This window comes from Octopus bimaculoides, chromosome 8, assembly GCF_046866305.1.
Source record: "Octopus bimaculoides isolate indiv1 chromosome 8, ASM4686630v1, whole genome shotgun sequence".
Classification (NCBI taxonomy): domain Eukaryota; kingdom Metazoa; phylum Mollusca; class Cephalopoda; order Octopoda; family Octopodidae; genus Octopus; species Octopus bimaculoides.
In genome coordinates, this window is record NC_142935.1 from 17021643 (window position 1) to 17046753 (window position 25111).

The 25111-nt window shown below is 35.1% G+C and overlaps 1 protein-coding gene across 5 annotated transcripts in view; it reads right to left on the reverse strand.

The window, feature by feature from the left end:
- Nucleotides 1–12431: 12431 nt before the first annotated feature.
- LOC106869242 (calumenin-A) overlaps nt 12432–25111 on the reverse strand; it is a 39240-nt gene continuing 26560 nt past the window's right edge. For all 5 annotated transcript variants that reach the window (XM_014914895.3, XM_052969979.2, XM_052969976.2 and 2 more), the window contains exons 3-6: nt 23160–23307; nt 20590–20755; nt 18182–18386; nt 12432–15942 (exon numbers count right to left, since the gene is read on the reverse strand). In XM_014914895.3, coding sequence (XP_014770381.1) covers nt 15662–15942; nt 18182–18386; nt 20590–20755; nt 23160–23307 — 800 coding nt within the window. In that variant the 3' untranslated portion in view covers nt 12432–15661. The remainder of the gene's footprint in view (nt 15943–18181; nt 18387–20589; nt 20756–23159; nt 23308–25111) is intronic.

Sequence of the window (25111 nt, forward strand, 5' to 3'; positions counted from 1 at the left end):
TGTGCGACCGCAGGCGCAACCACCCGCGCTCTTTTACCTGTTTTTTTCCTCCTAACTTACCCATTTTTCTTTAGCTTTCAAAAATATGTATGCTTACCATTTCATTTCTTTAGTTTTCGTCATTTTCTATATAACTTTTGGTTATCTTTTTCTGTTTTTATTACCCACATTAAATTCCCTGCCTTATTCCATTTTACGTTCACACCCATTTTTTAAAGAAATTCAGATACTTATTGTAATTTGTGATGATCCAGTGAGGATCAGACTTCTAAAACCGGAAAGAATGTTCGAAAACGAATATCCTAACGATATAGTAACAGGAATGGATCGACAATATTGGACGCCGGTCGAAATGTTTAGCGGTATTTCGTCTGTCTTTATGTTCTGAATTCAAATTTCGCCGAGTCGACTTTGACTTTCATCCTTTCAGGGATGATCTGTCTGTCTGTGTGAATCCCTAAAACTTGAGAACTACACAACCAATTTCATTCAAATTTTGCACATGCCTTACTTAAGGTCCAGGTAGTGTTTTAGGCGAAATTAAAAAAAAATTTCTTGCCTAGTGCGAGCCCAGTGCAATATCACATCTCCGCCACTATCGCAGTATTATGTGTCAAAAGTGAAACAATAGCATCTCTCTATTGTAATGTAAGATATTTTCACTTTAATACTGAAACTATTAAAGTGAAGCTATTATGTCACATATATACAGGCATACATATATACATACTTACATATAACATATACATATATATGTTATGCATATATATATATATATATATATATATATATATATATATATATATATATATATATATATATATATATATATATTATAGCAGTGAGCACTTTCACTTCTGACAGCTAATAGCATGATAGTGCCAGCAATTGTAAATAATATTCCATAAAAAGTTAGTTTGCGACAAGAAGTATTATATAAATATATAAACACTTATTTAGAAACTAAGACTATTTTTTCTACGAAAATACGCTAAAAATATAGAAGTGTTCTTTTAATGTATATAAGTTAAATTTGCAACAGCGTTTATTGGGTGTGGGCTTAGCCGTGTGGTTACTTCGTAATTTCTGAACTCTCTGTGAATTCTTCCTACTAAACACCTCTGGCGCTGCCTCACACTTTTTGTTTTCTGTCCGTTCATATATATATAAAAGTATGCTAGATAAACTACCATTACCTTAAAAATGAATTAGTTTGTAATTTAAAAGACACTTAGTCGTTATATTTCATAGATGCTTCGCTCGCTAGCTCACTTGTTCATGAGTTAATAGGTCCTCTACTAGTCTTGTAATTATTTTACGCATTTCAATAGCCTATTCGATAAAACTATCTTCCAATATTTGTATTTTCGCCAATATTATTACTAGTGGAAATCTGCACTGGAAAACACTTTGTATATACTAAGGCGACTATATATAGTTTAAAATGTGCAACCAGTTTGAACGTGGGAGCTTAGCTATGTGGTTACTTCGTTTCACCAAATATCTAAGTAGATGTTTCAGACCTGTGCGACCGCAGGCGCAACCACCCACGCTCTTTTACCTGTTTTTTTCCTCCTAACTTACCCATTTTTCTTTAGCTTTCAAAAATATGTATGCTTACCATTTCATTTCTTTAGTTTTCGTCATTTTCTATATAACTTTTGGTTATCTTTTTCTGTTTTTATTACCCACATTAAATTCCCTGCCTTATTCCATTTTACGTTCACACCCATTTTTTAAAGAAATTCAGATACTTATTGTAATTTGTGATGATCCAGTGAGGATCAGACTTCTAAAACCGGAAAGAATGTTCGAAAACGAATATCCTAACGATATAGTAACAGGAATGGATCGACAATATTGGACGCCGGTCGAAATGTTTAGCGGTATTTCGTCTGTCTTTATGTTCTGAGTTCAAATTTCGCCGAGTCGACTTTGACTTTCATCCTTTCAGGGATGATCTGTCTGTCTGTGTGAATCCCTAAAACTTGAGAACTACACAACCAATTTCATTCAAATTTTGCACATGCCTTACTTAAGGTCCAGGTAGTGTTTTAGGCGAAATTAAAAAAAAATTTCTTGCCTAGTGCGAGCCCAGTGCAATATCACATCTCCGCCACTATCGCAGTATTATGTGTCAAAAGTGAAACAATAGCATCTCTCTATTGTAATGTAAGATATTTTCACTTTAATACTGAAACTATTAAAGTGAAGCTATTATGTCACATATATACAGGCATACATATATACATACTTACATATAACATATACATATATATGTTATGTATATATATATATATATATATATATATATATATATATATATATATATATATATATATATATATATATATATATATATTATAGCAGTGAGCACTTTCACTTCTGACAGCTAATAGCATGATAGTGCCAGCAATTGTAAATAATATTCCATAAAAAGTTAGTTTGCGACAAGAAGTATTATATAAATATATAAACACTTATTTAGAAACTAAGACTATTTTTTCTACGAAAATACGCTAAAAATATAGAAGTGTTCTTTTAATGTATATAAGTTAAATTTGCAACAGCGATTATTGGGTGTGGGCTTAGCCGTGTGGTTACTTCGTAATTTCTGAACTCTCTGTGAATTCTTCCTACTAAACACCTCTGGCGCTGCCTCACACTTTTTGTTTTCTGTCCGTTCATATATATATAAAAGTATGGTAGATAAACTACCATTACCTTAAAAATGAATTAGTTTGTAATTTAAAAGACACTTAGTCGTTATATTTCATAGATGCTTCGCTCGCTAGCTCACTTGTTCATGAGTTAATAGGTCCTCTACTAGTCTTGTAATTATTTTACGCATTTCAATAGCCTATTCGATAAAACTATCTTCCAATATTTGTATTTTCGCCAATATTATTACTAGTGGAAATCTGCACTGGAAAACACTTTGTATATACTAAGGCGACTATATATAGTTTAAAATGTGCAACCAGTTTGAACGTGGGAGCTTAGCTATGTGGTTACTTCGTTTCACCAAATATCTAAGTAGATGTTTCAGACCTGTGCGACCGCAGGCGCAACCACCCGCGCTCTTTTACCTGTTTTTTTCCTCCTAACTTACCCATTTTTCTTTAGCTTTCAAAAATATGTATGCTTACCATTTCATTTCTTTAGTTTTCGTCATTTTCTATATAACTTTTGGTTATCTTTTTCTGTTTTTATTACCCACATTAAATTCCCTGCCTTATTCCATTTTACGTTCACACCCATTTTTTAAAGAAATTCAGATACTTATTGTAATTTGTGATGATCCAGTGAGGATCAGACTTCTAAAACCGGAAAGAATGTTCGAAAACGAATATCCTAACGATATAGTAACAGGAATGGATCGACAATATTGGACGCCGGTCGAAATGTTTAGCGGTATTTCGTCTGTCTTTATGTTCTGAGTTCAAATTTCGCCGAGTCGACTTTGCCTTTCATCCTTTCAGGGATGATCTGTCTGTCTGTGTGAATCCCTAAAACTTGAGAACTACACAACCAATTTCATTCAAATTTTGCACATGCCTTACTTAAGGTCCAGGTAGTGTTTTAGGCGAAATTAAAAAAAAATTTCTTGCCTAGTGCGAGCCCAGTGCAATATCACATCTCCTCCACTATCGCAGTATTATGTGTCAAAAGTGAAACAATAGCATCTCTCTATTGTAATGTAAGATATTTTCACTTTAATACTGAAACTATTAAAGTGAAGCTATTATGTCACATATATACAGGCATACATATATACATACTTACATATAACATATACATATATATGTTATGTATATATATATATGTTATGTATATATATATATATATATATATATATATATATATATATAATATATATATATATATATATATATATATATATATATATATATATATATATATATATATATATATATATATATATATATATATATATATACTACCAGAGATACCCGGCGTTGCCCATGTTACATGCAATGGAAGAATTAGACTTTTCTGTTATATTTTCTCTAATGAACTGGAATACCGATGATTCGAATTTCAGCAAAATTGCAGATGAGGGTTCTTTCCCTCTTTACACACCGTAAAAAATTCTAATTATGACACATGTATCCCATACTACTGATCTTTATGTGCAGATTCCAAAATTCCAGTTTTATGGAACCTGTTAAAAGGATTATTCTCCTGAAAAATGGAGGTCATGGAACTCTAAAATGTAGGAGTTAAGGCCCCTAGGGGTGGGTGTCTTAATGTCAACCAGAGAAGTTGAATTGTTGAGAATCTTTTTGACTTGGGTGTTATATGTATTGTTCAAATTTCTTTGAAATAGGAAATATATGTATGCTCACTGGGTTTGTAAAAGAGAGCAAAGCTACAGGAAACCAAAAGACAAATGATCACAATAAGCAACCAGCTACCCTACCCCAGTCGTTACCACTCCTCAATGTAGGATTCCTCACCATACAGGTGACAGGCACAGCCGTAAGATGCATTACGGATCTATAGCAATAGGAAGGGCGTGACCCAACTGAAATAAACATTAACAACTGTGTGACGTGAGGGTTAAGGGAAAATGTAAGTGTCACCTCTGGAGTTTGCAATTGACCACTATACTGATAGGTAACTTGACAGAATAAATTTACAATTTATAAATGTCTTTGAATAACCAGTCACTCATCTGGGAAGGCCTTGAAATCAATGTTACCACCTGGGTACTATGTGTGACCCAGTGATAATAAAAAGACTGAAAGGAGGTCTGCAAGGAAATAACTTTACTCAACACTTTGCAACTGATTCAGTGGAGGCAAAGATGCCTCTCATTTACTTGACAATTTATGCACCACATTGCAGAAATCACAATGTAAGTATATCTCAAAGCAAACTCTTACACTGTTGTACTATTGAATTACAAATAACGCTCATCTTTTGTGCTCGGGTGACCCTACAGCATCCAAGAGTATTCGTCTTTGCTTAGATAAAATGACTAAATTGTGGGTGGTAAATCCCCATGAAGAGGTCTTTCTAACTTCTAAGAAGATGAAATTTTAAAAATATTACTTCATTTGTGTCTTATGGTTAGAATTTCATCAACAGCAAAAATATATGAATTTTCATGGGGGTTATGGCCCTTATGCATAGAATATAATTACCAAATTTCATAAAGATTCATTCAGTACTTTTGACCTAGTATATATATATATATGTATATATATATATATATATATATATATATATATATATATATATATATATATATATATATATATATATATATATATATATATATATATTTGAAAAGATTTGTAAAAGTACCACACGAGTAAGTAGATATTGAAGATGAATAAAAATTAAAATGCTACTTTTTTAAAACATTTTTTGGGTGTTTCAATTGATTTACATGTTTCGGTTTTTTTGAAAAACCTTATCAAAAATGAATATAAAATATGTGAGAAGAGAAAAGGCTATTATCATCATCATCATCATCGTTTAACGTCCGCTTTCCATGCTAGCATGGGTTGGACAATTTAACTGAGGACTGGTGCAACCGGATGGCTACACCAGGCTCCAATCTAATTTGGCAGAGTTTCTACAGCTGGATGCCCTTCCTAACGCCAACCACTCAGAGAGTGTAGTGGGTGCTTTTACGTGTCACCCGCACGAAAACGACCACGCTCGAAATGGTGTCTTTTATGTGCCACCCGCACAAGAGCCAGTCCAGGGGCACTGGCAGCGCACGTGGTCCTTTCCTTGAGTACTGAAAACATAGTAATTCCAACTTGTGTTTGTAGATTACTACTATCTGTTCATATCTCACCTGCAATGCTGCGACGTCACCTTAAGAATAAGCGCAACTATGCTTCTCCTGGTCTTGATGGTGTTACGTACCTGCTTCTCAAACGTGGTGGGTATTTTCTTCTGCACCAGCTTTCACTCTTCTTTCAATTCTGTTTTAACAACGGTGCTACTCCGGAGCAGTGGAAAACTGCCAGTGACATTCCTCTGTTCAAAAAGGGTGACCGCACGTCGCCTGTCAACTATCATCCAATCAGTCTTACTAGCTGCGTTGCCAAACTGATGGAATCCTGTATCAGAGAAAAACTCTGGAACTTCTGGAATTCTCACAGCCTTATCCGGCCCTCGCAATTTGGATTTATCCTTAACTCCAGCTGCTGTGATCAACTTATCGAGTTTCGCGAAGACATCACCCGGATCACTGATGGCGGCTCATGGCTGGATGTTGTTTACCTTGACTAAAGCTTTTAATTCTGTTCCACACAAAAGACTTATGGCAAAACTCTCTGCAATGGGTGTGAAAGATGATCGTTTTAACTGATTGGAGTCCTTCATTCTCAGTTGAAAAGAAGTAATCACAGTTCAAGGACAGCCTTCTTCACCCTATGAGATGTCATCTGATGTACCGCAGGGATTTGATTTTGGCATACCTTTTGTTTGTTGCATACATTAACGGCATAAATGCCAACTTAATGAATGCCACAGTGCAGATGACATCAAGCTGTACCTGGAGATAAAAAGGACAGATCCTGAACACAATAGATCTTTCCTGCAATCGGACCTGAACACAGTGCAGCAATGGATCACGGACTGACAACTCAAGCTGGCTGTGGACGTGTACCACCATGCATTTTTGGGAGGAAAAACCCAGCGTCCACATATTTCCTCCACAACACTAATATCAAGAAGTCTTTTTGTGAACATGATCTGAGCATTACTGTCGGCAGCGATTTGCGCTGGACAAAGCACATCTTTGAAATTGTCAAGAAGGCCGAGGGTGTCTTGGCATCACTCAGCAAGACCTTTTCAGCCGCTCTCTAGCTATCTAGTCATCTATTTAAGGCTGATTATGACTATGGTGCAACCAGACTTGGAATTTGCATCACCAGAATTCTATGTGTTTAACACCCGTGGGCATGCCTACAAAGTCAGAAAACAGCACAGCTCCCATGACTTTCGGAGAAATTTTTCCCCACTCAGAGTTGCTGAAGCATGGAACAAACTACCTGCATCAGTTAACTGCCGAGACATTGCATCCTTTAAAATCTCTATGCTTCCTAAAATTCGTCAACACTACACCTGATATCTCCACCTCCATACGCATGCACACATGAATATCATGATGTTATTATTATATATGCATATTCAAACTCGGATATCTGTACAGTTCTATATCTAAGAGATGAGGAATTATTTACATTATTTACATTCGACGGATAGTTGTCCTCATCTTGTTTGTTGTTAACACAACGTTTCGGCTGATATACCCTCCAGCCTTCATCAGGTGTCTTGGGGAAATTTCGAACCCGGGTTCTCATTCCTAAATATTTTTTTCGATGTTATTATTATTATTATTATTATTATTATTATTATTATTATTATCATCATTATTGTTGTTGTTGTTGTTGTTGCTGTTGTTCTTGTTATTGTTCAGGTCACTGCTTGGAATCGAATTCGGAATCTTGGGGTTAGTAGCCCGCGCTCTTAACCACTACCGCATACGCCCGTGGACATATAGGGTAGTGGTTAAGAGCGCGGGCTACTAACCCCAAGATTCCGAATTCGATTCCAAGCAGTGACCTGAACAATAACAAGAACAACAGCAACAACAACAACAACAACAACATCATCATCAACAACAACAACAACAACAACAACAATAATAATAATAACATCGAAAAAATACCTTAGGAATGAGAACTCGGGTTCGAAATTTCTCCAAGACACCTGAAGAAGGCTGGAGGGTATATCAGCCGAAACGTTGTGTTAACAACAAACAAGATGAGGACAACTATCCGTCGAATGTAAATAATGTAAATAATGATCATATATCTACACACACACACACACACACACACACAAGATAGAGGAAGAAAAAGGAATAAAGTCAAATAAAGACAGTAATTGAACCGTGTACATTTTTACAGCCCACACGCTGTCGTCTGCTATAAGATTCATTACACAGATTTAATCATTTCTAACTGAGGTACGACATCATGAATTTAAATGGGAATGTTATTTGATTAAATGAAACCAAAATCTCAACTAGCACTGTTTTACCTGCAACGGAAATATGAAAGACCTCGGAGAAATTTGAACCAAGAACGTGAAGAGCCGAATATATTCCCCAAGGTATTTCTTTCGAAGGGAATAAACAAAGTAAAAGAAAGAAAAGGAAAAGATGGGTGAGATTGCGCCAATGGTTGCAAGCTTTACACCGTAATTACGACGTTAAACGAAGTAACCACACAGCTAAGCTCACACTCAACGTTTTGTTCCTAAAATAATGCATATATCCATAAGGTTAATTAAACGGCTTGCATGGCAGATACAGTATACAAGAAATGGATAGAGATTTCTTAACAATTTTGAACTGATTTTAAAATATATTTAATATGACTTACATTAATTTGTTTGGTTTTGAAAATGTATCTTCTAATTCCGAGCATTTTAGAAATTCAAGTTTATAACACACACACACGGAGAAATGCACGCACACATTCACACACACGCGCACACGCGCATCTCAAATATTTATCGACCCTACAAAGAGGCCTCTGCACAATCTCTTCACGCGCTAGAAAGAGCAGCCAAATCCACTGCAGACCTCATTGTCTACCTTAATCGGGAAAGGAAAATAAACACTAGATGATATTGCGCAGGTATATTAACTACGTCTGATTAAAAAAAACAAAACATAAATAAAACATAAATTAAACCGGAGTGGAACGGGTGAAATACATTCGATCAACAGACTACAGCAGTGTTCCTCAACCTGTTTTTGCCTATAGACCCTTTTGATTCTGATTTTACCATCTAATGTTTTAAAAAATCTTTTTATATGTTTATAAGTAATTGATTAGGAATTGCATAAAAAATTGTTTAAATACTTTTTGTATCATAGAAATATAACCAATTTATTGCACATAGACATTAACTACAAAATCTTGTATGGACCCTAAGAATTATAGAGGCCCCAGTTGAGAACAACTAGTCCACAGGATTGTGGTTAACTTGAGGCTAAATAATAAGATAAATATACATTAATTTGGTCAAGATTATTCATTACTAAATGTAATTGTAATAAATATTACTTTACAATACCTGAGTTATTATTATCAAAAACTCTTAATTACGTCCACGTTACTAAACTGTAATACAAATATTATTTGTATAGAACAGAATATTTGTTATCTTGCAGCGAAAAGATGATGGAAATTATTTGGAATTATGAAATAACAGAAATTTATTTAATGTGATGTAATCTCTATATATAATATAACACACACACACACACACACATTTTATTATTTCTATTTTATGAATTCAATATTCTTCAACATGCCTAATGTTTTTGCTTTGAACTATAATCACAGCCATTATAAATTACCACCGAGGTCAACTCTGCTTTTCATCCCTTCGGGGTCGATAAATAAAGTACCAGTTGCGTACTGGGTCGATCTAATCGACTGGCCGCCACCCCGCAAAACTTCGGGCCTTGTGCCTAGAAAAGAAAAGATTATAAATTTGACCAATTGAACTTAAAGTTATGTCCCTTGTTTTATTACCTAATTAATAAATTGATTTTTTAAAGAAGTTTTTAATACAAAAACTCTAAAGCATGTAATTACAAAGAAAATGTTCTCGTATGGAATCAATCTGTGAATCAGATGATGTTGGCAGTACAACCATCACTCTATTTTCTGTAAATAATGGATTTTAGATGAAATATATTATTATTTGTGTATATTTCTCTTCAGTCGTAACTATTTCATTGAAAAAGGTTAATTTTTACGGTAATCATCCAGTTTAGGGAGGTAAAAAAGTAAATAAAATACAAGGGAAATAACTTAACGTCTTACTAGTATTGTCCGTACTCTCCCCACCCCACCCGTTTGCGAGCGCGCATTTTTTTTCTTCATATTCGTTCACAGCAAGTTGTTTAACACCTATTACACTAATCTTTTTTTCATTTTTGAGCTCGGGTCAAACGCTTTAGTTTGACCGTTATTTCCCTATACTGGAAGATTACCATAAGTTGTTGTGCAGCTGGTACTATGATATTCAATCACGTGTGTGATTTATTTATAAACAGCTAAGAAAAAAAAAAAAACACATTTCAGAGCAGTACGGATAATACTAGTAAGACGTTAAGTTATTTCCCTTGTATTTTTATTTACCTCCCTAAACTGGAAGATTACCAATTTTTGCATGTAAGAATATTTACCTACATACTAGGTGGTATCAAAAAGTTTCAGGACTAGCTTTGTAGCGCGCCGACAGATGGCAGCACACAGGTGCGTGTGCAGTAAGTGCTAGCAACTGCCGAGTGACATTGCTGTGTTTACTTCATCGCAAGTTCTGAAATTTGTGTTTTTGTGATCATGTCTATGCTGTAGTCTGCGATTTTTGTCATGGACAGGAAGCTGGAACAAAGAGCCAATGAGAAATTTTGCATTACACTTGGGAAGTCTGTTACAGAGACATTGAGCATTCTTCAGCCAGCTTATGGCGATGAAGCAATGGGTTTCGTACGCTATGTTTCAAAACTGAAAGAACATCCCTGGAAGAAAATGAGTGATCTGGAAGAACTGCCATGAGGGTCACCCCAAGAAATGTGGAGAAAATTCATCAGCTTGTGCATGAAGATCATTGGAAGACAATCAAAGCTGTTTTGCAGTGTTTGTGGGACATAAAGGAAAAAGTGATTGGATCTCTTGAGTGTTACGCACTGGATTCTTCACAACAACAATGAACCCTGTCACTGGGCTCTTCTCACTTGTGAGTTTCGCACTGAAAACAACATAATATTGCTTCCATACTTGCTCTATTCGCTAGATTTAGCACCAGCAGACTTCCATCTCTTCCTCAAGACGAAAATGCAGCTCAAAGGTCATTGTTTTAACACTGATGTCGAGATCAAGAGTGAATTGCAGCAGGTCTTCGACTTGCTTACGGAAAACAACTTCCAGACTAAATTCCAAAAGTGGCACCAGTGTATTGCTGTGCAAAGTGACTATTTCAAAGGAGATGTTAAAACTTAGGTAAATAAGTTATTTTTTATTAAACATAACTAGCCCAGGAACCTTTTGATCCACCTCGTATACACAATCTGTGCGTGTGTTCTTTTGACTAGAATTGCAGCTCCTCCTAAAGAGAAAACTGAAGCTAGTACTTTCAATTAAAAATATCCTGTATGGTGTTTGTTCCTCTCGAGTTGGATGAAAGATCAATTGTTATTCCTATCGTCAGAAATCCAGTGAAGCAGTGATTGGTTGGCTCCTAGGAAGCTTACATTATTGTTCAGAAAATGCATAATTCTTTCAGATTTTTTGGCACATTTTCAGTTCTTTCAAATATTGGGTTTTAAAAATGGAATTATAAAAATTCATAATTTTGGCCTCCTTACATGCTAACAAAAATTAACTTTAGCTAATTAAAATTTTTAACAAAAGTTAAAGTTTACATTTGTTTATAATTGTGATGGAAAAATGTCGTTATTCACAGTTCATGTTCCAATGAGCAAAATGGAGCAGTGAATGAAATGTTTGGTTGTGTTAAAAATCTTAATGATTTTCTCATTAATATGTCACACTTTCAGGATTGTAGGTACAACACAATGACTTTTGTAGCAAAATCATTTCATTTGAATATTCTTCCATTCTATTCCATGCCCGATGGTCATAAAATTAAGTATACTTTTATCTTTTTATTATTCACTCATTTGACTGTGGCCATGCTGGGAAACTGCTTATTCTATCAGTCTCTTACCAAATTGCTAATTTATAGAAATGTGAACAAACCAACAGTAACTGTCAAGCAGCAGTGGTATAAACATGCACACACACACATATATATCATCAATATCCTTTAACGTCCGTTTTCCATGCTGGCATGGGTTGGACAGTTTGACCAGGAGGGCTGCACCAGGTTCCAGTCTGATTTGGCTTGGTCTCTATGGCTGAATGCCCTTCCTAACACCAACCACTTTACAGAGTGTATTGGGTGTTTTTGTGTGGTACTGGCACAAATGGTTTTTAAGTGGCACTGGCACAGGTGCTTTTTACGTGACACCAGCACAGGGGTCTTGCATTAATGCTGAGGGAGCAGCATTAACACTTCTGCTGTGAAGGAGTCTTCTTGAGTACGGTTGTGGAGGACATGATTGACTTCTTTCAGTTTCTGTCTATCAAAGCCACTCTTAAGACTTCGGTCAGCCTAGGGCTATAGCAGAAGACACATGCACAAGGTGCCACACTTTGGGTCTAAATCTGGAGCCATGTGGTCAAGAAGCAAACTTCTCATTGGACAGTGAAACATGTGCTTACAGACTGGGTCGGGGAGGGGGGAGAGAACAAACAAAAAACATATTATAATTAACAAATAAAACAAAAATATAATTTTAACTGTTTTATTGGTTTGTTCAAAAAGGTTACTACAACTGAGTGTATTTGTCAAAATAAGTATTAAGGAAGATCAGTTTCACAACATTTTAGTCTGAACAAAATTGATCACCTTGGAGCAATATATTCAATGCTTAAATAAAACAACTGTTAAACCTCCTTCACACATGAACATATATATATACACACACACGGCCATACAAACATGGAGTACTCAAGGTAACTGAGATGTCTTTAATGAATTGTCTTGGAAAATTACATCTTCCTTCCAAATAGAATTATACTTTTTGAGCCAAAGACAGAGGCAACATGAGAACACTGCGTTGAGAAATTATCACCCTAACCACAAGACCTGTGTTTTGCAAACTAGTGTTATTCACAAGTCGTTTTTGTTAAACTTTAAAATCTGTAATGAATTTCCTTTCCATATTTTTATCAATATTTCAAATCAAGAACAATTAGTTCTGTAAATCTGACATTCTTGTAGTTATCCGGCTACCTTACAGTACTGAGTGACACCTTGATCAATAGACAGTGAACAATAACACCATTATGTCATATTTTTCATATACTTTTCCAAAATAAAAATAGCTGCCATCCAATTCACATTTATTTGGCAATATGCTGTTATTCCAGTTTTTACTTAATATGAGTCTAATGTGATATTTCCATTTTTCATTTTTTTTTTAGTTAGGAAATTAATGACGATTCCATAAAATAGAAATGAAGACTGAGACAAGAAAGGTTATGAGTCTTGCCTAAGAACAAAATGCTAGCAGTTGATTATTGATTTTTCACACATTTAACTGTTACACGTCATTGTTACTTTCATTCAACATGAAGCAGTTGATACAAGATGATGGTTTCTCAAATGACATGAGCATAACAAGTCCTCTTAAGTTTATACTGAAAATTCATCATTCCAATTAAGAGCACTTGGATACTATAAAGCCATAAATGTTCACCTTTCCATCAACTATGGTGTGTGTTTTATACACACCATAGAATGGCACAAACCACTACAGAATGGCACAAACTCATTTTCCAACACACTTCAATGATATTAATAATTACTGACATGACCATGCACATACGGGTTAGACAAATATATTATTTAAGAACTGTTTTACAGCTGGATATCTTCCTGCTCCTAACCCGTAACTGTTTTCCAAAGGAAAATGCAGAGTTAGCAGATGATCTGTTGACAGGAGAAAATAATGTCATCACTTGCATATCAATGATTTTCAGAGAAGTGCAGATATAAACACACACTCATATGCAACAGGCTCAGTACAGTTTCTATCCACCAAATTTACTCAAGGCATTGGTTGATCTGGGGCTATAGCAGAGAACACTTACTCAAGTGCTACACAATGGAACTAAATTTAAAGTGTATCTTATGTAAGTGATTGAATTATTGAGAAAGAACAATGGAGTAGCTGTGATGTTTATGTATTTCTTAAGAGCATAGAAAATAGTTGATTTACTTTCAATAGCATTTAACTAAAGAATAATTTACACATCTTACACAGGTGTGACTACTTAGGTTTGAATGGAATATGTTTATAACAGGTTATTCTTTTACTGGTACTCAATGATCTTGGAAGGGTGGAACAAAAATCTCCATTGTGATTTGAATTGCAAACTGAAGAACTGTCTTTTGGTTGCTATAAAGCCTCAAAGAGAATCAACTGTTCACTATATCAGATCCACTAATTATTCTAATTATAAAGGTTTTCTTACATATGAAATAAACCTGAGATATATATTTTTTTAGGGGACAAGTTTATGTTTTCCTTCAACCATGAACTTTACATCATTTCAATACGAATTGAAATAATCTGGTTCTAATTTGGAGTTGACACTAGGGAAGGAAAATCCTTCTTTAAGAAGCCCACCAATCTTGGTTAATAACAATATGAAAATATTTCTTTAAAGTCTTCAGCATTATAAATAAAAATTAGGGAAGACTGACTAGAAACTGACAATACAATCCTGAAAAAAAACACACACACATACACCAAATTTTACAACTGAGAGAGAGAGAGAGAGAGAGAGAGAGAATATGAGTGTATATGAGAGTATTTTCTCTAGCCCTCAGTCAATGTTATCCTTGCTCATTAAATGTTAACATCTCTTCCAGCACTGAGAACTGAAGAGCCTTCAAGCAATGTGGCTACAATATTCTCACTTGAACCAATATAACTTTACTGATTCATGCTAGCATAAGTTGAATTATTTCGCAAACTGAGGTCATTTGTAAAAAATTGTTTGATACATCACTCTTCAGATAGCTGGATGACGTTGACAGAGTTAACCATTTCTCAGTGGTTAACAGATCTATTTTTTCTTTCTTTTTTTTTATAAATCATCAGTTGAGATACAAACAGTTACGTCCTTGCAGCAATGCTTGATGAAGGGTAAAAATGAGACAGTAATTATGAATAACAGGAAAATTCTTAGAGAAGTGAAATTAACAGAACTAAACATTAATTTTATGATAACATAAATAAAAAAAAAATCTCCATGCTTCAATACATTCTATGAACTGTAATACAACAAAGAATATAACAAATATAATTTTCTCTAAACTTTTGTTGTAAATTTCTGTGATTCTTAACCCCACAACAAAATTTAATAGTTTTTCTTTCTTTTGCTATTTTTAAACTGAATTAGACTAACTGCAAATTTATAGAACTGCTGAAGCAAACATCTATAATATTTTGACAGTCAAAGAATTTTTAAGAAAAACTGCTTTTTCTTCAAGTTGGAAGTTGGTAAAAGAAAAAAAATAAACCAAACCAAACTATGAAATGAGAGAAAAAAAAATACAGAAAGTAAAAAAGACAAAAAGCAACAAAACAAGAGATGAAGCTAAATATTAGGGAAACCCTAAATTTTCAATTCTGTGGTAAATCATTTTCTCAGATTTTAATAACCATTCCTTACCCCCAAATCAAAAAAAGAAAATTCATGAAATAGCAAACATTACTCACATTCATACATACATGCATTAAGTATCACATGTGAAACTGAGGCTGCCAAAAATGTAGCCTGTTCTTGATAGGTGCCAGTTCCTAGTATCATGGAGAACAGCACTATATTATGCACACTAATCATACATGCATTTGTGCAAATGAATGCAGCTCATACAATGAAACATACACACACATACACTCTGTTTTTTTTTTTAGATATATAGTTAATTGTTTGATCAACATGTTTTATAATTCTTCGTGAACAAGATGAAGATGTTTTCCATAATCAGTAGCCTGACTGCCCACAAATGTCTCAAAGTTTTCTAAAATTTCTTCTTGGCTAAGAATATTGTCCTTATTTGTATCAGCTTCACTCATAATATGTTCAGCTTCTTCCTTGGAATTTTCCATTGTAGAGGGGATGATCCAAGGTTTCATTTCTTCTGTATCTAAGAAACCGTCTTTATTTGTATCAAATTCTCCAAACTTCATTTTCTCAGCAATCTTTTCAGCTTCATCTGATTGAGCTGGGAAAAAAAAATGAGAAGTAAACGTGAAATGTAAGTAAAATTAACAAGACAGGTTTTTTATCGCAATGGCAACCACCACATGAATAATATTATTTTCAATTAACAAAGCTGATAATATAGTAGTTGTTCCGAGTGCTTTGAACAGCTAATGTTCAAACGTTGGACTATCTAACGACGTATGAAAACATCAGTACTCTTTCATTCCATTTACAGGTTTCATATTTCACCAAATTCAAAGCATAATCTAGTAATGCTCATATTTAATTAATTTTATTGCAAAACAAAAATATACAATTTTATATGTGATCATATAATATTATTTTACATTCAGGAGTGGCTGTGTGGTAAGTAGCTTGCTTACCAACCACATGGTTCTGGGTTCATTCCCACTGCGTGGCACCTTGGGCAAGTGTCTTCTACTATAGCCTCAGGCCGACCAAAGCCTTGAGTGGATTTGGTAGACGGAAAACTGAAAGAAGCCCGTCGTATATATATATATATATATGTATATATATGTGTGTGTGTGTGTGTATGTATGTGTTTGTCCCCCCAACATCGCTTGACAACTAATGTTGGTGTGTTTATGTCCCCGTAACTTAGCGGTTCGGCAAATGAGACCGATAGAATAAGTACTAGGCATCCAAAGAATAAATCTTGGGGTCGAATTACTCAACTAAAGGCGGTGCTCTAGCATGGCCGCAGTCAAATGACTCAAACAAGTAAAAGAGCAAAAGATTCACTTTCCTTGGGTTGGACAAGTTTGCACAGTCAAAGTCAGTACATATTTAAGGGGGGGCAGCAGACAGCATTTTACTCACATTTCATTTTGGCTTACTTTCTACAGCTGAATGCCCAGTATAATGTCAACCACTTTACAGAGTATATGGGGTGCATTTTTCATGACACCAGCACTAGTGAGGTAGCTCTGTCCTTTGACATGACAAAAGAAACCTCACAACTATTTATCTCTGCTTGCTAGCTTGCCTCTTTACAGCATGGGAGGCACAAAGGATTGAAACGTGAACATTAGTATGGAAAAAAAGAAAACAAAATTCTTTTGTAATTCTTTGAAATTTTTTTTTCCCGTCTCATTTTTCTAATTTTGCACATTTTCTTTAAAAAAAATCAGTTTAAAATCTGCACTGTCTAAATTTTTTGCTTAAATCTCAGCAATAGACTACTAAATGTGTTTGTGAGGAGAAAGATATTGAAAAACAACAATATGTCAGAGTGACAAACAAACGAGGATAGTATGAGGTGGTTGTGTCATGTGCTAAAAATAACAACTAAATAACCCTTAAATCGCAGAAATTTTTTTTTTGCTTTTTTTCAGAGTTGTATGAATTCCTGTGTAGAGCACAAATTTGCAAAAATTTTCTGACAATTCCGAAAAATAAAGTAGTTATAGGGGACTATATTGTGCGCTTAAAGCAGAATTCTGCCCAATAGTCTTAAGAAGGATTTATGATAGAAGGGGTGAGTGATAAGAATACTCAGTATTCTGAGACAGGTACATATACTCAGCATAAGACGACCAAAATAATATGGTATTGGCAGAAGAAAACATTCAATTCTGCATTTTAGAAAGGTTTCTTTCACTGGCAGCGCAAAAATTTACACTTCAGTAAAATTTCGAAATGATCCACAAACATTATTTACATTATTTACAATTGACGGATATTTGTCCTCATCTTGTTTGTTGTTAACACAACGTTTTGGCTGATATACCCTCCAGCCTTCATCAGGTGTCATAGAGAAATTTCGAACCCGGGTTCTCATTCCTAAAGTATTTTATGATGGTGTTATTATTATTATTATTCAGGTCACTGCCTGAAATCGAACTTGGAATCTTGGGGTTTGTAGCCCACGCTCTTAACCACTACGCCATATTGCCCATGGGCATATGGCGTAGTGGTTAAGATTCCAAGTTCGATTCCAGGCAGTGACCTGAACAACGACGCTGCCGACGACAACAACAACAGCAAATACCTTAGGAATGAAAACCCAGGTTCGAAATTTCCCCAAGATATCTGATGAAGGCTGGAGGGTATATCAGCCGAAACATTGGGTTAACAACAAACAAGATGAGGACAAATATCTGTCAATTGTAAATAATGCACATAATTCATCTCTTAAATATTAGAATGAACCATAAAGTTACAAGGCAATCAACAGAAAAAAGCAGGCCATTGTAAGCAGTAAACAAAGGAGAAATACATGAGGCTTGCATACTTACTCATTTCGTTGTCCATGCCATATTCAGCTAAATCTATTTTGTTATCGCCGTTCTTGTCATGTTCCCGAAGGGCTCGTTTTATTTCATGATCATACATGAATTCATAGTCATAGGGATGAAGAATAGCTGGGAATTCACTTTCATCCAAATTTCCATCCTTATTTCGATCGGCCACTTTGAATTTCTCTTCATCATCTTCAATAATCTATTTTGAATGAAGAAAACATATTTTAAAAGTTGCTCATTCATTTGTTTTATGCCTACTTTTGCATGCTAGCATAGGATGGGAGATAAAATATGTATGTTTTACAGCTGGATGCTCTATTAGTCTTCCATAAGGGATTTTTTTCATCTTTGAAAACACAGAGCTAGAGGATAATTTGTTGACAGAGAATATCAACATAACGTAAACTTCTTTCTTTTGCTCAACGCTTTTATGCAAATATGCAACATGTAAACATGTACAGACACACACATACACTTATGTCTATAGACACAACAATGTTCATCACTCAATTTGTCCCTGTCAAGCCTTCCAACCCTCTCACCTTCCTGTCAGCAGAACTACATATTTCATATCCATTTTCTACTACCAGTTATCCCTCCCTTTCTGCTGAAACCACTTTCTTTTGACATCTAATTTTTATTCTTAATGTTAAACATTTTTTAAGGCAATGAGCTGGCAGAATTGCCATAGGCTGGGCAAAAAAGCTTAGCAGCATTTCGTCTGTCTTTGCATTCTGAGTTCGAATTCCACTGAGGTTGACTTTGCCTTTCATCCTTTTGGGGTTAATAAAATAAGTACCAGTTGGGTACTGGGGTTGATGTAATCGACTGACCTTTCCCCTGAAATAACTGGCCTTATGTCAAAATGTGAAACCAACATTAGATCATCTTGCCTTAATTTTCCACCTTTTCTATGTCACTAGTTATCTCCCCCTTCCCTCTCTTACCAGCTATTCTCATCCACCCTAGTATAATGCATGGTGGCCTTGTATCCCCCACCCACAAAAAAAAAAAAGATACTTGTTCTAGTCCCTTTATCATACTTTTGTCTCTCAACACAAACCTCCACAACTTGCCAGATTTAGTTGGAATGTCTAACCTGCATCTGTATGGAAGATGGACGTTACTTAACAATTATGAGGACAATATAAATACAACAGGCTTCCATACAGTTTCTGCTGTTTGGAAGCCTTCCACTATAGAAGACATTTGTCAAAGGTGCCACACATTGAAATAAAACTCAAAATCAAACAGTAACAAGGGAAATGTTGAAACCACACAACCATGCCTGTACTTGTATTTTTTTAGAATTTGTTACCAAAAAAATTTTCTGCTTTAGAAGTTATATTAGTAAACATTGTTGTATGATATAGAGAACGGGCAAGGGTGACTGGTGGGGGAATTTATATAAATGGCTAAAAGTTGTATTAAGAAAGGCAGACAAAAGAAGGAAACAATAAAGAGGAAAAATTCTGAAGAATGTTCTAACTCATCATCATCATTTAATGTCTGTTGTCCATGCTGGCATGTGTTGGACAGTTTGACCAAGGTAGGTAAGCAGAGGGGCTGCACCAGATTCCCATCTGATTTGTCGTGGTTTCTATGGCTGGATGCCCTTCCTAATACCAACCCCTCTGAGAGTGTAATGAGTGCTTTTATGTGTCCATTAAGACAAGTGAAATCATAGTCATGGCAGTTACATGACACCAGTATCTGCCATGACTATGATTTCACTTGTCTTAATGGATCTTTCTTCTCAAGCACAGCATATTGTAAAAGGTCTCGGTCATTTGTCATTGCCTCCATGAAGCTCAGCACTCGAAAGGTGCTTTTTATGAGCCACTGGCATGGTTGCTAATTCCACAAAACAAAATTACAATTATCATCAAAATCTTATGCCTGTTGAAAGGATCCCTATTTTTGTCTTGTCCAGAGTGTGGTAACCTCTTTAGTGCTGGTGTTATAAAATGCACCCACTGTAAAGTGGTTGGTGTTAGGAAAGGTATCCAGCTAAAGAAATCTTCGGAATTAAACCAAACTTACAATGTATGAATGACACAATTCCCTGAGCTGTTATGGTGAACAATAACTAAGAGAATTAAAATAAACATGCTGTTCTTGGAAATAATCAGAAACCCTAGACATTACAAAAATTGTTAAATATTAAAGGCTTGAGAATTTGTGCAAGCTATGGGTCAATCATGGACAAAGATGCTGGCAGGGCTTTCTGAGTGGCATACCTAACAAAGAATTACCTTGAAATTTTTTAGGAGTGGGGCCTGTTTGATAATGAGTCATGTCTCATGTGGCCTGCTTCTTGCAAAAGGTTGCCCATGCTTGCTATAGACATTATGTACAAACAACAGATTGGGTCAATTACATATCAGTTACATCCACCTTACCTTTAATATTTCTTCATTTTCTTGGCCGCCTTTTGCTTTCATTTCTTTCAGAAATTCTGGTGTATATGAATAAAATTTCTGCACATATTCTTCCCAAGTGATCTTCTTATCTCCATTAGTATCCATGCTACTAAATTCTTCATTAATCTCATCCTTGTCAAGATTTCTGAAAGAAAAACAAACTACATTGTAAACAAATCATCCTCTAGCACTGTAATTTCAAAGACAAGTGAAACAAAGTGGAAAAAAAAAAAAAACTAAGGATTTATAGCAAGAGGGCATCTGTCTGTAAAACAATGCTTCAAAACCTATTTGTCCGACACATACTATCAGCTACATCATTTAAAGTCCATTTTTCATGTTGGCATGGGTTAGACAAATGGAAAAACGAATATAAAACAACTGAATGAATAAACCATCTACTGAGTTCCAACACAATTTTACAGAAGTTACTAAAAAGAAATGGAAATAGTGTTTGTAGGAATTTTTTGAGTGTATAAGTGAAAATTTAATAGCTGCAGTTATTCCTTCCTTTTGGAACTGGCTAAAATTGGATTTCAATTTGTCATCATTGCAAATTAGTACTCAATGTCATAATATATATTTATAGTTGAAATGTTCAAGGACTAGTCAGAATGACTCATTTCACTATATAATTTCAGCTGAGGTGGGACAGCATTCCATCACAAAGTCCATCTTTATTGCAGTGTAGTGGTCCTGAGAGCTCTGTCAGTAGAGCGCAAGCTTTTGGTAGGGCCTCCCATACTAGACAGATCAAAAGATAGAGGACAAACTAAGAAAGACCACTGCTTCCTAGAGATGGAAATGGGTTTGTGTGGGGCAAACACACCTACCTAGAAAAATTACAAAGTTACAGCAGCATAAATGGCAATTCAAAACCAACAGGGCCTGGAAGAAGGCCTTCAATTGTGGTACAGCAAAATCCAAATGGAAAAAGAAGGACCCAACTGGAGAGAAGCAAAAACGACAGTCTAAAATCAAAAACAGTGGCGAAAATTCATTGATGGCTTACATTTAATAGGAGCCAAAGGGCTTAAATAAATGAAATAGTATAGTATTAACTTGATGGAATAAACTCAGTAGCATTATTATTATCAAACCAAAGGCGGTGAGCAGGCAAAATCATTAGCTCATCAGATGCAATGCTTCGTGGTATTTCGTCTGCCTTCAAATTCTGAGTTCAAATTCCACAGAGGTCAATGTTGCCTTTCATATTTTCAGGGTCGATAAAACAAGTACCAGTTGAGTACTGGAGTCGATGTAATCATCTATCCCCCTCCTCCCAAGTATCAGGCCTTGTGCCTGTAGTAGAAAGGATTTTTAATATCTAAGACATGAAACTATCCATCTATAAATGCTTGCATTTAAATTAAATCTCTCCATAATTTTTACACAAGATACCTTTAGTTAAGTTGCTTCAAATGCCAGGTTAATAATTGTTTCTCGTTAAGGTATAATGCCAGTGATTTTAACAGGAGGGGATAAACTAATTAAATTGACTGGTACTTTATTTTAATGATCCTTGAGGAATGAAAAGCAAAGTTGACTTGAGAAAATCAGTATCTGGAGTATAAAGAACTAGATGAAATACTGTAAAACATATTGGTTGATGCCCTAACAATACTGCCTATCTACAGCTCATAATAATGTTTCGACTGGTATTTGACCTTATTAACTATTTGTTTAGTATTCAGTCCATAATACTTCTTACAAAATTCATTAGGATTATTTACAGTTGAAGCAAGTGTCACAATGTTGCAATATCTTGCACAAAGATAGGAAGGAAAACAAGACTAACACATTAAAAGTTACTGTTTGCAAATATTTAAGACATTATTTAAAGATGATAATCAATATATTACAACATCACATGATACTAGACAAACTATCATGTATATTGATTTTTGAAATGACTTACAAATATAAAAAGGAAGAACTAGGGAAAAAAACAAACATGTTGAGAAAAGAAAAAAAATATAAAAAAGACAATTTTTGCACAAGGTTGGCGATTTTAGGAGAAGAGTAGGTCAATTACATCAACCCCAGTAATCAACTGGTACTTATTTTATCGACCCCCAAAAGATGAAAGACAAAGTCAACCTTTGTGGTATTTGGACTCAGAATATAGTCAGACAAAATGCTGCTAAGCATTTTGTTTGACATGCTTAAGCTTTTGCCAGCTCAAGAAATTATGCTAACAATATAATTTTTTCCATTAAAGGCACACAGCCTGAAATTTTGGGGGAAGGGTTAAGTCGATTACATCAACGCCAGTGCTCAACTGGTACTTATTTTATCAACTCCTAAAGAATTAGAAAGGCAGAATTTGAATTTAGATAGACAAAATGCTGCTAAGCATTTTGCCCAGTTTACTAACAATTCTACCAGCTCACCACCTTAATAATAATAATAATAATAATAATAATTCTACTGAACCTGAAATTTTGTGGGGATAGGCTAATCGATTACACTGAACCCCAGTGCTTAAGGAGAGGAGCAAAGAAGTTAATATTTATATGAATGGCTAAAATGAACCATGTTTTACTTACTTGAAAGAGTTATAGACCCAAGATTGTAGTTCAGGAACAACAAGTTTGCCATCTTTATTTAGATCCATCATTGGAATTAAACGTGTAAGTCTTTCCTTGGCTTCATCCGGAGGCAGTTCATTAAATTCTTCTTCAGCCTTTTTAGACCCTGATGAAACAAACAAGCACACAATTGCAAAAAATGGTAGATACTTTCACTTCAGTTTCCTTATATTTAGCTTAATTCAATTTCAAGAATTTTATCAACAAAAGCATTATTGGGTATAGAAAGTCACTGATTAATCCTGGTCATGCAAGACTTATGGGTAAAGGCCTTCCAGCCTTTACCACCATTCACAACTTTTAAGACAAAGAAGAATGTACTCAAAACAGGTCACTGGTTAATACTTTAGAATAAGAATTAGAAAGACTGAGATACAGAAAAGAGACTGGAGAAGGAAAATACGAAAGCTACAACTCCTCTCCTACATATATATATTTTCAGAGTGATTACAGATGATGACCTTCGACGCTAGAAATGGCAGCTGACACAAGCAACAACAGAGTGGTGTGTTCACCACAACAATGTGAATAAAGAAGAATTACAACTGACAGAGTAATCTGAACGCTAAAGGGTTAAGCTGGCCAGATCTAGTATAAATATTCTACCTGTTTTATGTTCAAACTGGCCAGATCCAGTTTCTCACACCTACCCTTTATGAGACAAAAAGCATTTTGAGAATGCCATTCTCAAAATAAGCAATCACATCACTGAAATCTAAAAGCTATGAGATAACACATGATTAAACCAAAACAATGGGAATAAATAAGCCACAGATATGAGAAAGAGCTGTGAATGCTAAGGGGTTAAGGGATAATCCAATACTATTTTACAACTCAAATAATGGCAACTTGGGCATGTGTCTTCTACTATAGCATGAGGCTGACCAAAATCTTGTGAGTGGATTTGGTAGGCGCAAACTGAGAGAATCCCATCGTGTATACATACAAACATATATATATATATATATATCTGTGTGTGTCTTTATGCTTATGCTTGTCCCCTCGCAATTGCTTGACAACTGGTGTTGGTGTGTTTATATCACCATAACATAGCAGTTTAGCAAAGAGAGCCCAATAGAAAAAGTACCAGGCTTTAAAGAAATAAGTCCTGGGGTTGATTTGTTCGACTAAAACCCTTCGAGGCAGTGCTCCAGTATGGCCGCTGTCAGATTGACTGAAGCAAGTAAAAGAATAAAAAAAAACATACAATAGAGAAATTTATTTAACTATGTCATGTAACATTTCAAGGATTTCTTGGATGACAAAACAGAAATACTGATTCCATTTCCACACACACAATGAATATAGTTTTGTTTAAACGAGTAACAGAGAGCAGGTTTAGTTTTCTCTAGTATAAACAGACAGAACTTGTCACAATAACTGGTAATTTTGAAATGAGAACAATAACAACTTCTTCCAGCATGGAAAATGAAGGTTGAAGGACGATGATGATGATGGTGAAGAGTTGTTTAAAATTATTGCATGGCATGGACAGAGGCTACTGAACAATCAGAATACTTCAAAATGTAAACAATGTAAGTTCTAGCAAATTAGGGGAGGTGGTGAGAGTAAGACCGGTTGTGGTGAGCTATACAATGTTGGTATGAGATGTGAGTTCAAACACTGGTGGAAGAATAACTACTGAATCTTAATACTGACAAGAGCAGACTTGAACCTGGAATCATTTGATTGGGAAAGCAAGCTTCTTAATACATACACAGCCTGTCTGCAATTTTCGCTTCTTTTGGATTTGAGCAGCATCTTAAGAGTTGTTTTCAAATTTCACAAGGTTTCAAGTGAACAAAAGCAAAAATTACAGAGCGCGAGCACTAGGCAGTGATGTGTATAAATGCAATGTTATTACCGGTTCAAAAATGCTTGTGGCACGTTTTGAACTCATAAACAAGTAA